At 48.3% G+C, this 12,649-nt stretch overlaps 1 protein-coding gene across 1 annotated transcript; it reads right to left on the reverse strand.

Annotated features, from left to right (window-relative positions):
• Positions 1–2,350: 2,350 nt before the first annotated feature.
• PRADC1 (protease associated domain containing 1) lies at positions 2,351–11,411 on the reverse strand. The gene is made up of 6 exons (XM_073002148.2): positions 11,370–11,411; positions 10,192–10,228; positions 7,822–7,922; positions 5,287–5,396; positions 4,433–4,600; positions 2,351–3,622 (listed from the first exon to the last, which is right to left on the reverse strand). Exons 1-6 carry the CDS (start codon positions 11,409–11,411, stop codon positions 3,502–3,504), a joined length of 579 nt encoding a protein of 192 aa, XP_072858249.2. The 3' UTR covers positions 2,351–3,501.
• Positions 11,412–12,649: the final 1,238 nt, after the last annotated feature.

A 12,649-nucleotide genomic window follows, 5' to 3' on the forward strand; every position in this document is an offset into this window, starting at 1 on the left:
GTCCGACTCTAGGGGGCAGTGCTCATCCCCATTTCCAAGCCTTAGAGCCAGCGTTTTGTCCGAAGACAGTTTCCGTGGTCACGTAGCCAGCACAACTAGACACGGAGCACTGTTACCTTCTCACCGAGAAAATAGATGGGTGTCAATTAGAGAAATCCAAAATGTGAATGGAGATGGGTGTGGGAAGAACAGAGAGAGAGAGAGAGAGAGAGGAGCACACAGTGTTGGTTGATGAACGGGGAGATGGTGGACAAATAGGTGGGAGGGGAACGGGGTGTTTGAGACCCTCAGGTGACGTGGTGGCCTGGTTTGCTGCTCTCCATTTCAAAGAATTAAAGCAGATCCCCCCATTTGCTTTGTTTTGAGGATGCAGAGATATTTATAGTTGGTGGGATATTCTTAGAATCTTAGAACTGCGGGACTGGAAGGAAGACCCTCTGGAGGATCAAGTCAAGGAAAGGAGGCCCCCGTGGGGGAATCGAACTCCCAACTTCTGGCTCCGCAGCCAGAGACCCAGACCATAGAACTATCCAGCAGTTCTTGGTCAAGGACATCATAACCAGATTAAGGCAGGGTTCCCTTTCAAAATTCACTGACTTTATTTCGACTCTGTTATTTGCCCCAATTCACAGGACATTAACCACACTCGAGTCCCATTGACAGGAATGGGACATAAACACATCTCCACGCTGCTGCCGATTTCTGAGCTTTTCCTGTGCCTTTGATGCCTGAACTGAAAACCAGAGGTGAACTTTACTCTCAGGCTAAAAATTATAGCAACACGTTTGCCCCTCTTTGCTCCCAGCAGACGATGCAGACGTCCCACTGGTTGAATGCGAGATCTCTGTGGCCATGACACTTTCCAGCTCTGAGTTGGATTTATGTTTCCTAGAAAGCTCCTGGCGCTTTCAGACAGACTCTGGAATATTTTGTCCCGTCGGATGCTACCATTTAGGAAGAAGGTCAAGAAGTCGGAAGGTGTCTAAAGAAAGATGACCAAGATGGTGAAGGGTGTGGAAACCAAGCCACAAGGAAGCTGAGCACGCCTCTAGCCTGGAGAAGCAAAGACGGAGAGGCAACATGGTAGACGTCTTCTAATATTGGAAAGGCTATAAGTACGGAAGAGGAGCATGCTTCTTTTCTGTAGCTCCAGGAGGGGTCAGGCCTGAAGTCATGGGTTCAAATTACAAGAAAGGAGATTCCACCAAAACATTAGGAAGATGATACTAAGCCCTGCTCCACAGTGGAATGGACCACCTTAGCAGGTTGGTGATCCTCTTTTATTGGAGGTTTTTTAAACAGTGGCTAGTGGCCAGAGAGGTCAGTGGTTTAGGTCTCTGGCTGTAGAGCTGGCCGTTAGGATCTCAGTTCCGACTGTGCATCTCAGAAGAGCCAGCCTGTGTAGCCTTGGGCAAGCCGGCCAGTCCCAGAGATACCCCAGAGGAAGGGAACAGGGAAACCAGCTCTGAGCCTTCTCTACCTGGAAAACCCTGAAAAGGGTCACCATGAGTCAAGAACGGACTTGACGGCACATCATGATGAAGATGATTAAACGGAAGCTGGATTACCACTTGTCCGGGGCGCTTCAGCTGCGGGTTGCCAGCGCTGGTGGAGGGACAGAGTTGATTGATAGCCCCTGGAGACCCTTCCAGTTCTACACATTCCCTTTCGGGCCTCCAGGTTGACATAAAAACCCAGCTCTGCTTTTCTCACTTCCATTCCTTACGCTTTTCCCGGGAAAGATGTCCGTGACCCTAGGCAGGCGGGGAAGATGAGGAAGATCTGTTGACAGACTGGACTTCCTCTGCGAGGAATTGCACGTGCGAGGAGTACATGTTAGGGGTTTGTTTTTTTTTGAAGGCTCACATTTAATGAGGGAGAATTCTGCAGAAGGAAGAGATACATGAAAGTAAGCACGACAGTGTTCACCTCTCTAGAACTGAAATGCAAAAAAGATACAGGGAGAGATTACTTAATTTTAACCGTATGCAAAAATCTTCTGAGACAGAGTCTAGAGTGATGATGGCCTGTCCAGTTTTGGACAGATGCTGTCATGCAATCCTCCGGCAGTTGTTGGACTAGATGTCCCACCAAACAAAGGCAGTATAGCCAATGGTAAGGAGTTCTGGGAATTGTAGTCCGACCACTTTCTTACCATCCTTCCCCACAGCATCTGAGTTTTCTAATGCTGTAAGGTGTAGAACTATGTTTCCCAACCAGCGGTGTTGGACTACAGCTTCCATTATCCTCCACCAGTATGGCTGTTAATGGGTGGAGGTAATCTTTTTTAACCTTTGGGAGGCACCTGTCTGAGCGGTGGAGCACACACCACAGGAAACAAAGAAAGACGAGGAGTTTTCAAAACTACATTGTTGAATTCCACCTTAATATTAACAGAAGAGTTTCCCATTGGGTGTTATCACGATAGAAATGAAGCCGAATGAATATCCTGAACGCAACCCGTAAGAAATTTTCATGCTCTTGCGCAGTTTCCAGTTTATCCCTAAAGGTTTGTTCAGGAGAACTTCCCTGTGACCCATATGAAACACAACACACCAGGTCTTATTTTCTTGTCTGTGTCTTGTTTGTTCATGGATTTCAAAGCAATTTTTTAAAAACAAAAAACAAAAACAGGTTTAATAAAACTATCGCTGGGAAGGTCCCCTGCTCAGCTCTGGAAAACGCAGGCTTCCACGGACTTGAGAGTGCCGATTCATGAAACTCACAAAAGCTAGGATTTGCATCGCGATGGGGATTCCTGAGTGTCCTCTGCCGACAGCAAGCTTCTAGTCCTCATCGCTTATGGATGGAGAAAAAAAATCATTTGAAAAAAACCTGGGCATCTTCAGTGGCATTTCAGGATCTTACCGGGTGAGTTTCTGTTGCTGGTGGTGGTTGGATGATTGCAGCAACTACACAGGTAGCAGGGAGTCACACTGACACCCCCCCCCCCGTCTTGTTCTTTATAATTTGTGGTTCAAAGGGACAAGAAGAGAAACGGAACCACAGCGGATGAGTGAGAAGGTGGCTTTTGTGGAAGGAGAGCTTCCAGAAGGGACCAGATTCCCTTCTCAAACACTGAACGCCCCCCACCTCTTATTTCTAAGTTTCTGAAGAAATGCTAGCTTGAACCCCAGAAGCTTCAACCTGCTCCCCCTCCAAGCCGGACGGTGGGCGATGCGCTTTGTGGGCTGGAAACCTTTAGTCTGACCACGGCTTTTGTCCATTTCAAGCAGCCAGTTTGGAAACGGCTTCTCCGTGGCATCCTGGGGAGACAGACCGGTTCTGACCTGGGTAGACGACACAGTTCACGGAGCTGCCTGATGGCAGGCGGCTTCTTTAATTTATGGAAGACAACCCTCCAGACCTACAGCCTCTGAAGACTAGTCTGCACCGAGAACAGTTTGTTTTGTGAGCCCCGGAAGGCCACTGAGGTGCTAATGTTATTCTACGCTGTTCCTCCTCTTCCTCATCCACCTCCATCATCGCTCGGATTCTTGGCTACCAAAAGGTCCACGGAGGCTGCATAAGTTCGTAAGTTGGAATACTGGTGACATTAACGGGTATGGAGATTACAGCCCAGGGAAGCCCATGCTGCTCCAAGGATCGCCGGATCATGTACCTAGAAAGAGGGTTGCAAGACGGAAATCAGGAAATGATTTTAAATATATAGATTTCCCCCCCTCCCCCGAGTAAAAAGATATACGAACAAAAAATGTCTAATCTACTGTATATTTAACTATACCAACCAGAACGGACCTTCTATAAGACATCATGCTTAATCAGGTGCCATTCTAGACAGCGGTAGATGTGCATGAATTCTGCTATAAAAATATTAAAACCCAGAATCTTCAGAGTCTATCAAAACATTTTAAATCGCAGGTGGGCAAAGGACACACACACCCTCTTGAAATGCTGCTAGACTAGAACTCACAGAATCTCTCGCCTCCTGGCTAGGTGGCTAAGGCGGAGGGCGGCAGCCGGTCAACTGCCCCGGAAAGCCACACTTTGTCCCTTTCTGTTCCAAATGTACAAAAGGCTATTTGGTTTAATCTCTTTAACGCTTAAGGTCAAGCAAACCTCTCACTGAAATCCCACCCATGTGGACTCAGTCGGAGTCTCTTTATTATTATGTCTGTGGATTACAAAATAATCTCCTGCCAACCAGCAAGAGTTCTTGCCAACAGTGATATTACAGACACGGAATCTGTTTTACATGAAGAATTCCACTCAGGCCCCAGAGGCAGGTCGTTATTTTATAAGATCACAACTTATAAGTGTCTAGTGCAAGTTTAAGCATTCGCAAATGTTCTCCCAACAAACTTAACAACACCCCTAGAAGGTAGGCCTGTATTTCCCCCCTCCCGCAACCTTCACACTGCAGACGGCCTCCATCTCAGCCACGTGACTGCCTGTGCTCTGGACCCGTTACCCGTCTCTCCCGAGAAGAAAGAGGGCAGGGATGTCCGCCGTCCGCCGAGTGCTATCCTGGATCATCTCGACGTAGGAGCTGTCGTTGTCGTACGCGTTGTCGGCGATAATCACGGCGCGGCCCCCGTGCTCCTGGATGATACGGGTTTTGGACAAAAACGAGCAGCCCCTGTTGGAAACGGGTAGAACACCAAGGCTCATGTCAGTGGGACAGTCTGTGCCCATTCAGAGTGTGGACGGCAGGCTCACCGATCCTTGAACCAGGCGGACGGGCCAAGCAGAGCGGGGTCAGGCCTGTTTGTTTCAGCCACGGCTGATCTCTGAACCTGAGCTTGGAAATGTTACTATTTTAAAACTACAACTCCCAGAATCTGGGACTGGGAGGTGCAGACTGCTATGACTCCCAGCACCCATGTGGACCTAGGTGTTGTGGGAACTGTAGTTTTAAAAACCAGCTCTTCAAATGCTGCTTTGAACAGGGGAGGTGGTGCTCTGTCACTCTCCCCAGGAGCATTCTGGACCCCTTATCACCACTTTGATCTAAACACCCGATGAGGAACCCTTTTCTGCTCCAGAGCCAAGTTTACTTTCAGAAATGTTTGTAGAGGGTCACAGGTCAAGGGGTATGACCCTTACGTATTCTACCTTTCTTGCTTAAAGCCCCTACTGACAATAGCTAGATTTCCCAGCTGCAAAGGAGGCAGAACTTTGAATCAAAGTTACTGGTGATTGTTTTTTTTTTTTACAACTTGCAGCCACAGATCTTCTAGACACACAGCAGTCGTTCCATTTTTTTGTAACCTATGAATCTCAGTTCATCGTCCAAGAAGGGAAGTCGGATGCTAAGACACTTACCCGCGCTCCACTAAGGCAATCTGGCCATCAATGAAGACGCCGTTGTTCAAAGCCCCGCAAGCTTCCGGTGGGTCTGCAGGAACCAGATAGATCTGCTCATACCTCGTGTTCTTGGCCAAGTAAAACAGAAACACACACACACACACAAGAGATAAAGACCATATGCTGAAGACTGCGAAGTTGGAGCCATCCTCTTTTCCCTCTTCTTGTTTGGCACACTGGGGGCGGAGAGGGAATACGTGCCTAGAAAACCTTTCTCCAGCCTGGACTATAGTGCCCATCCTCCCCAGCCGATACTGAGCCCAGTCTGCCAAGATTTCAGTGCCAGCTCTGCAATAGGTGTAGGGGAGAAACTGCCCCTGTTTTCAGTAGGATCTACACAGTGGTGTAGTGGATCTCGGGCTTGGAGGGTCAAAATCCCTGGACTTTCTCAGCAGTGGGGATCTATGACCCCCCCCCATCTGTCACACAAACACGCACAACAGTTTCCTTGTCCCTCTGGGGGTTTAACTGCAATCCGTCTCGTAGCTGGAGAGGAATGGATTTTCCCAGTAAAAATACGGAGGCAGGAATACAGCTCAAACCATAGCCTCAGAGACGTCATCGAGAGATCCACAGCAGCCCCCGTAAAAGAGGATGAGTGCTCTGACACAGAGCCTCCCTCTCGGTGAATTGAAAAGCTGAAACCCAGAGGGAGGAAACTCACTTCCTGACTGTGACTCAGCCACTCTCTTCACCACATCCGTGGCACCGTGCCGACGGGCCCAGCGCAGAGCTACCTCATCAGCACGGAGGAGATTGAAGGGACGGTGAAGCTACCACCCAGGTCCTCAATGCTTCAGAGCATTCGATTTGCAAAGATAATTTGCTGAGCGAGAAGAAGAGGACTCGCGAGATCCAAGGTGAATGTCCCCAACCAGTGGGCATTTTGTAGGGACAAAAAGTCTTCATGCCCATAAAAAGGTTCCGGTTAGAACTGGGCTATTTGTATTCGTACCCCTGGGAATATGAATACAGATACAGAACCAGCCAGTCCACTCACTGTTCGCACCCAGCTCTTCCCTGCCTCCCCATGCGGCCGACCACTCATCAGTGGTCGGCTGCACACGGAGGCGGGGAAGAGCCAACCAGCTGCCTTCCACGTCGGGCATGATGATGGCAACAATCACAGAGCTGAGTGTCACACGGTGAATGGTGAGTGGGCTGGCTGGTTCGGTAGTGAGTGGGCTGGGGATACGTGCCCGGGGGTACGAATACGAATAGCCCCCGTTGAATTCTGATATTTCTGTCTTAGCCCAGAAACAAGCAGGCCAACGTATAAATAAGGACATAAAAAGGACTGTGCTGGGTTCAGGCCAGTGGTCTTTCTAACCTGGTGTATGAGGGGAATTTTGTACTTTTTCAGATTACGATCCCCAGGGATCCCAAGCTGAAAAGGCTAACAAGTATTCTGGTAATGGTGATGCTAGAAGCCGGGCCATACTGGCTTATGGTTAGGGTGTATAGCATGTTTTCCCGAAAATAAGACAAGGTCTTCTATTAATTTTTGCTAAAAAAAACAAACCCCACCCCACATTAGGGCTTATTTTCAGGGGATATTTTGTTTTTTTTCCCCCATGTACAACCATCTACATCTATTCAAACATAGTCCTGTCCTCTTCTTCTGGTCAATGCACAAGGGTGGAGGGCAGGGTTTCACTTAACTGGGGCTTATTTTTGGGCTTATATTATGAGCATCCCGAAAAATCACACTAGGGTTTATTTTCAGGTTAGGGCTTATTTTCAAGAAAACAGGGTAGGTCCCTGACAGCATTCTTTGGCATGGGGGGAAAAAAGACCCCACCCATTTAAAGCGTTTCTACTTACAACGACCATCCATCCTTCCCCCTTTAAGGGTTGGCCCATCTCTGTCTGGCACAAGGCTATGGCATGCAGACTTCATCAAGATGAATTTGGGATGATTCTGCCTTCCCAGATGGGTGCCAAGCGTTAGAAGACAAGGGCCTTTTAAACACCAAATTTCACCGTGCCGACAGGCCCTATAAGTTTCCAAGCTCTCGTCCCTTGCAGCCTTCTGGCTATGCGGAAAGTCCAAGGTCAGGGCAAAAGAGCAGTGATACTTGGCTAGGACCCCCATCCTGAAATGTCAAGCCAAACTTGCCTCCATTTGAGACATTCAGATCCCGGGCTCTGTTCTGCTTCTCTTCGCACAAGCTGGCCCTCCAGGCAAATTTGGTTCCAGCTCCAGCCCCCAATCTGGTACATCCAGGTGGAGCGTGTGACGCATATTTCAGGTGCTGCAGATAGCTGCCAACCATCAACCGCCACCCACCTTCCCGTCAAAAACTACAGTCAAGGTGAAATAATTTCCTCCCCTGGACACGACTGACATTGTTGGAGATTTCTAAAAATCCTCACTCCCCCTCTCAGAATGAAGGAAGCCCTTCAAAAGAACTTTTAACTTTAGTCTAGAGAGGAAGCGCTCAGCAGACCAATAGATTTAGCTCTTGCTTTAACTCCGGTTCTCATACTTACAAACACTCCCCCAAAATCCTTGGCCGGGGTGGCAGTAAAGATGTATTGAATGTCCCTGGGACTCAGCACTTGGAAATAGAGATATTCCTGGATGCGTAAACCTGTGAATCAGGGAGGCAAAGAAAGAGCTCATGAATTCTAGTGGTGGGGTGTTCCAACGGCCTTTCACAGAAAACAGGAAAGGGAAATATTGGATTCAGCAGACAGTTGTAGGAGCTGGATTTGTCAGGGAAAGGCTTTGGGAGGGAGTGGGGGTGAAACCGGCGAGCCGGAGGGCCCCCCCACCTCCTCCAGGTGCAGTGCTACAAATAGCCATGAGATGCTTGAATTGATGGGAAGTGGCAGAAATGAGTTAGACATGCAGAAATTCAAAATCCAGGTCTCCGGCTGAAATCATGCCGGATCCATGGGAGAAATTTCTCCGTGGAAGCACCGTCAACTTCCTGTTCATTCCAGTGGCATTTGTGCTGGAAATGTTCCCTGCCGACGAGGCCCTGAAAGTCAGACCCGCAAAAATCTACCGCCCGAGGCTGACCACCTCATTTGGCCTCTTGAGCAGAGCTGAGCCCCTGACGCTGGATCCCATTACCAGAAGAGAAGAGCATGCAAGCTTTTGAGATCTTCATCTTTTCGTGCTCATAAAGAGCACATTGAAAATATTGATGAAATCGTGATCATTCAAGGCATGCCCTGACTTTGTCCCCCCCCAACTTCATCCGAGGACTGACTGACGGATGGATGGACGGATGGCCCCATCCATGCCAAAGCACTGTTCTGGGCAGTTTGCAATCACTCCCAGATTCATTCTTTGGCTCATCATTGCACCAGAGGAAGAGGGTTTGGAAACACTTGGCCAGGATCCATCCCAACATCTGGCCGCTGCCACGCCTGCAGGAACAGCTGATGTAAAAAAGCTCAGGATTATCCACAGACTTGGGGTTGCAACCCCCACGTGCGCTTCTGGATGGAGCAATTTTGGCAGAAGCCGGTGTGACCACGTGGGAAGTTTATTTCAAGAATTTTACTTTTGCACAGAACTGAGCCCTGAGACCCATTTCAGCCTTTTTAGAAGCCACACCAAGAATTTTTTTTTTGGGGGGGGTGAGCTGTGCCTGCATTTGGCATGAATTGCTAGACAGCCCTGTGGTTCAAGCCGTTGGGGGTTCGATTCCCCACAGGGGCCGAACTCAGTGATCCATAGGGCCCCCTTCTAGCTCTGCAGTTCTAATGACCAGGTGTGTGTGTGTGAGTGTGTGGGGGGGGAATCAGCCTGACCTGTTGTTGTTTTGCTTTTATTACTGACATGCACAAATCCGCAAATCACCTTTTGAACACCTTTGTTGAAGGCACAGGGGCAGCTGGTCTCTCTGACCTGCTCTTTACCTCTACCTTCCCTTACCTGCAAGCCCGTCTGTGACACTCATCACAGCACCCTCTGCTGCATCTTGTCCCCCCCCCCATCACACCGCCCCCAGGGTGATTAAAAAGCATTAGCCATGCCTGACTCAAGAACCAACCCGGCCAGGTCTATTTTTAATAAATAAAACCCCAAGTTAGGCTTAGCAGTTATGCAAGCCCGGGAGAAGGCTCAGAGAGAGAAAAGGGTCCTTCTCTATCCCCAAAACACACACACACACACACACACACACACACACACACACACACACACACACACACACACACACACACACACACACACACACACACACACACACACACACACACACACACACACACACACACACACACACACACACCCCTCTCTCTCTCTTTCCGTCGGATGGACCCAAATCCTACATCCAACGGCAAACAAAATCTATATTAGGACCTGTGTCGCCTGGGATAAGAACCAGCGTTGGAGAAGCTGCGCCACCCGAGGGTGCCATCCGAAGACAGGGCTGGCGAACCGTTTCTAGAAAGCCTCCCACCCACCTGAAAGGTGGCCCTAAGTCAGAATCCATCTGAAGGCGTAAAACAGTTAAAAAATGCCATCACCCTATGGAAGCTTTCGGACTCTACCAAACTCTTCAGCAGGATGGCTGGTAAAAAGAAAAAAGAGAGGTAAAGGATTTCTGAAGTCCACCCCGTCTGATGAAGAATTCTGTCGGACACCAAAGCTTGCGTCGCTCAGGGTCTAATTTCAGAATTTAGCTAAGAAAATCCCTGGGGGGGCTGGGAATGCCTTTACCTGTTGGTTCCCTTTCGGTTCCACCTGTCAGCCTCTTCTGCTGGATGACCTGGAGACTCCCATCTCAGGGAACAAGAGACCGGCCGAGAGCCCACCATTTCTCTGTTGCCAGCTGGCACTTCCAAGCGCCAGCTGGAAGGCATGGAAACCCAGACTTTAAAAAAGCAACCCGAGAGACTCACCTTGAGCCAAAGGGGGAAGGCAAAAGCAGAGGAAGGACTACAGCCACCCAGGCCACCCCGTTCGGCCCATGACTGGAGCGCAGCCACCTTCCACCGGCCAGCTCCCTTTGCAGAGAGAGATGGGCAGAGCAGACCTCCAGGTTTTGCACTGACATTAGCAGAGGAAGCCCGCCTCTTGGCTTGCTGTCCCCCCCCAGGCCTGCTGAAAGCTTCAGAGGATGCCATTGGGAGAGGCTGCCGTCCATCATCCGCATCATCTCACAACGAGGCTTTTTGGTCTACCGACAAGCTTCTAATAGAAAGGAAAGCAGAAAAATAAATTCAAGAAATTAAAGGACCACCTGAGAGTTTGTTTGTTTTTTGGGATTTTTTTTTGCACATGTCTCCTTGGAATTGACGTAGGCATCACTGGGGCAAGATCAGACTAACAGTGCAACAGGGAAAAGGGGGGAAAAAAGAGACAAAAATACAGTCACTCCCCAGGACAAACCCAGGGATTCTATTTCAAAAAACAATTAGCTTCTTTGAATTCACCTGTCACATCCGTAGTTTCTCAAAACAAGTTGTTGTTTTCTGTACCCTCGAGTTGGAACTGATTTATAAGACCACCCTAAGATAAGTGAGATATTTAAGGAGTGGTTTTGCCGGTTCCAAACACATCCCAAGTGAGTTTTCATGGCTGAGTGAGGATTCGAATCCAGGCCTCCTGAAACCCAAGTTTTTTTTTCTTTGCCTGCAGCACCACACTGGATATCCTGACAGTTTATATTGAATGTACTTATTAAATACATTATAGTGAATAGAACAACAATTAAGGAATACACGGATCTGTTTTATTTATCCCGTTTTCTTTTTGTTAGGTTTACATCCCCATCGTATGTTCTAAAAGTCTACTTTTTAAAAATGTTTCAAAGAAGGCTTTTCATCCTGATACGTAATCATGGGGACACTGCTTTAAAAAAAAATTATGTGCCAGAAAGTCTTTGCTCTTAACCTCTGTTCTTAAGTGATTATTAATTCCATTGCAAAGGTGAGGGAGGGACTCCGGCTATGCACAGAGGAACACTCCTCTTTAGCTGCTCACGGGGTGACCTTTGGTCCTTGATTCTCCGTTCGCTTGGCCTACCTCACAGGGCTGTTTGCTGTGAGGATAAAATGAGAGAGCCAGGTGGACCCACCCGGGCCGCCCGGAGTTCAAGGAAAGAAAAGAAGGATATCATGCAGTCAGTAAATAATTTAAAAGGTGCTCTGACTCTCAGCCTCCCCGTCCCCAAAAATAAAATAGAATAAAAGAATTGAAAGAGTGACGTCTCAACTGTCAAACTTTGGGCTCTGCTAAGAATCAATGCATGCCCTCAAGCGCATCCCAACTTACGGCAAACTTTTCCCAGGGTTTTCTAGGTACAAGAGTCCTTGGAAGTGGTTTTCCCCTTCCCTTCTTCTGGGACGTTGCCCTGGGACTATGCTGCAGCTAACCCAAAGCCACCCAGGCTGGCTCTACTCGTAGGAGGCCCCGTGGAGGAATTGAACTCCCAACCTCGGGCTCTGCAGCCAAACGCCTAAGCCACTGGGCTAGCCAGCCAGCTAATAATAAGGTCCCGTCAAGCCTGTTCTGACTTTTGGCAATCCTTTTCAGAGTTTTCTAGGTAGCCAATATTCAGAAGTGGTTTACCATTCTTTTTTTTTTTTTTTTTTTTTTTGGTTCCTTCTTCGGGTGAAAACCTGGGGCTTTGCAACTTGCCCAAGGCCACCCAGGCTGGCTCCTCTGAGATGCTTTATTTATTGTACAGATGATAATAACAATCATGTGCCCATCAAGTCAGTTCGGATCTATGGCTACCCTTTTCCAGGGTTTTCCCAGTAGAGAATATTCAGAAGTGATTATTCTTTCGGGGATGTCCTGGGGCTTTGCAGCTGGCCCAAAGCCACCCAGGCTGGCTCTTCTGGAATGCACCGTGGGGGAATCATACTCCCAACTTTTGGCTCCACAGCCAGAGACCTAAACTGATGAGCTATCCAGCCATCGAGTTTTGCATCACACTATTTAATGCATCAGTTTCCAAATGCAATTTAAAGCAGCTCTCTGTGTGTATGTGGAAGAGGGGATTTTGTTCCATAGCACGGCTTGAAAAAAGTTCCTTTATTATTATTATTATTATTATTATTATTATTATTATTATTATTATTATTATTATTATTATTATTATTATTATTATTATTATTATTACAAGAATCATGTGCTGTCAAGTTAATTCTGGCTAATGGCGGCCCTTTTCAGGGTTTCCCAGCAATGGTTTTACTCCAGCCAGCCACGCAATATATTCCAGGGTCCTCAGCCAGACATTGCCACTGAAAAACCGCAGTCCTTGCTTTCAAAGCTGAAGCCCCACAAGTTTCTAGTCCTCTTCTCCGCCCAGCCAATCCATCAAAGCGACGCGCCCCGCCCCTCCAGCCCGGG

Source organism: Pogona vitticeps, chromosome 5 (genome assembly GCF_051106095.1).
Source record: "Pogona vitticeps strain Pit_001003342236 chromosome 5, PviZW2.1, whole genome shotgun sequence".
Classification (NCBI taxonomy): domain Eukaryota; kingdom Metazoa; phylum Chordata; class Lepidosauria; order Squamata; family Agamidae; genus Pogona; species Pogona vitticeps.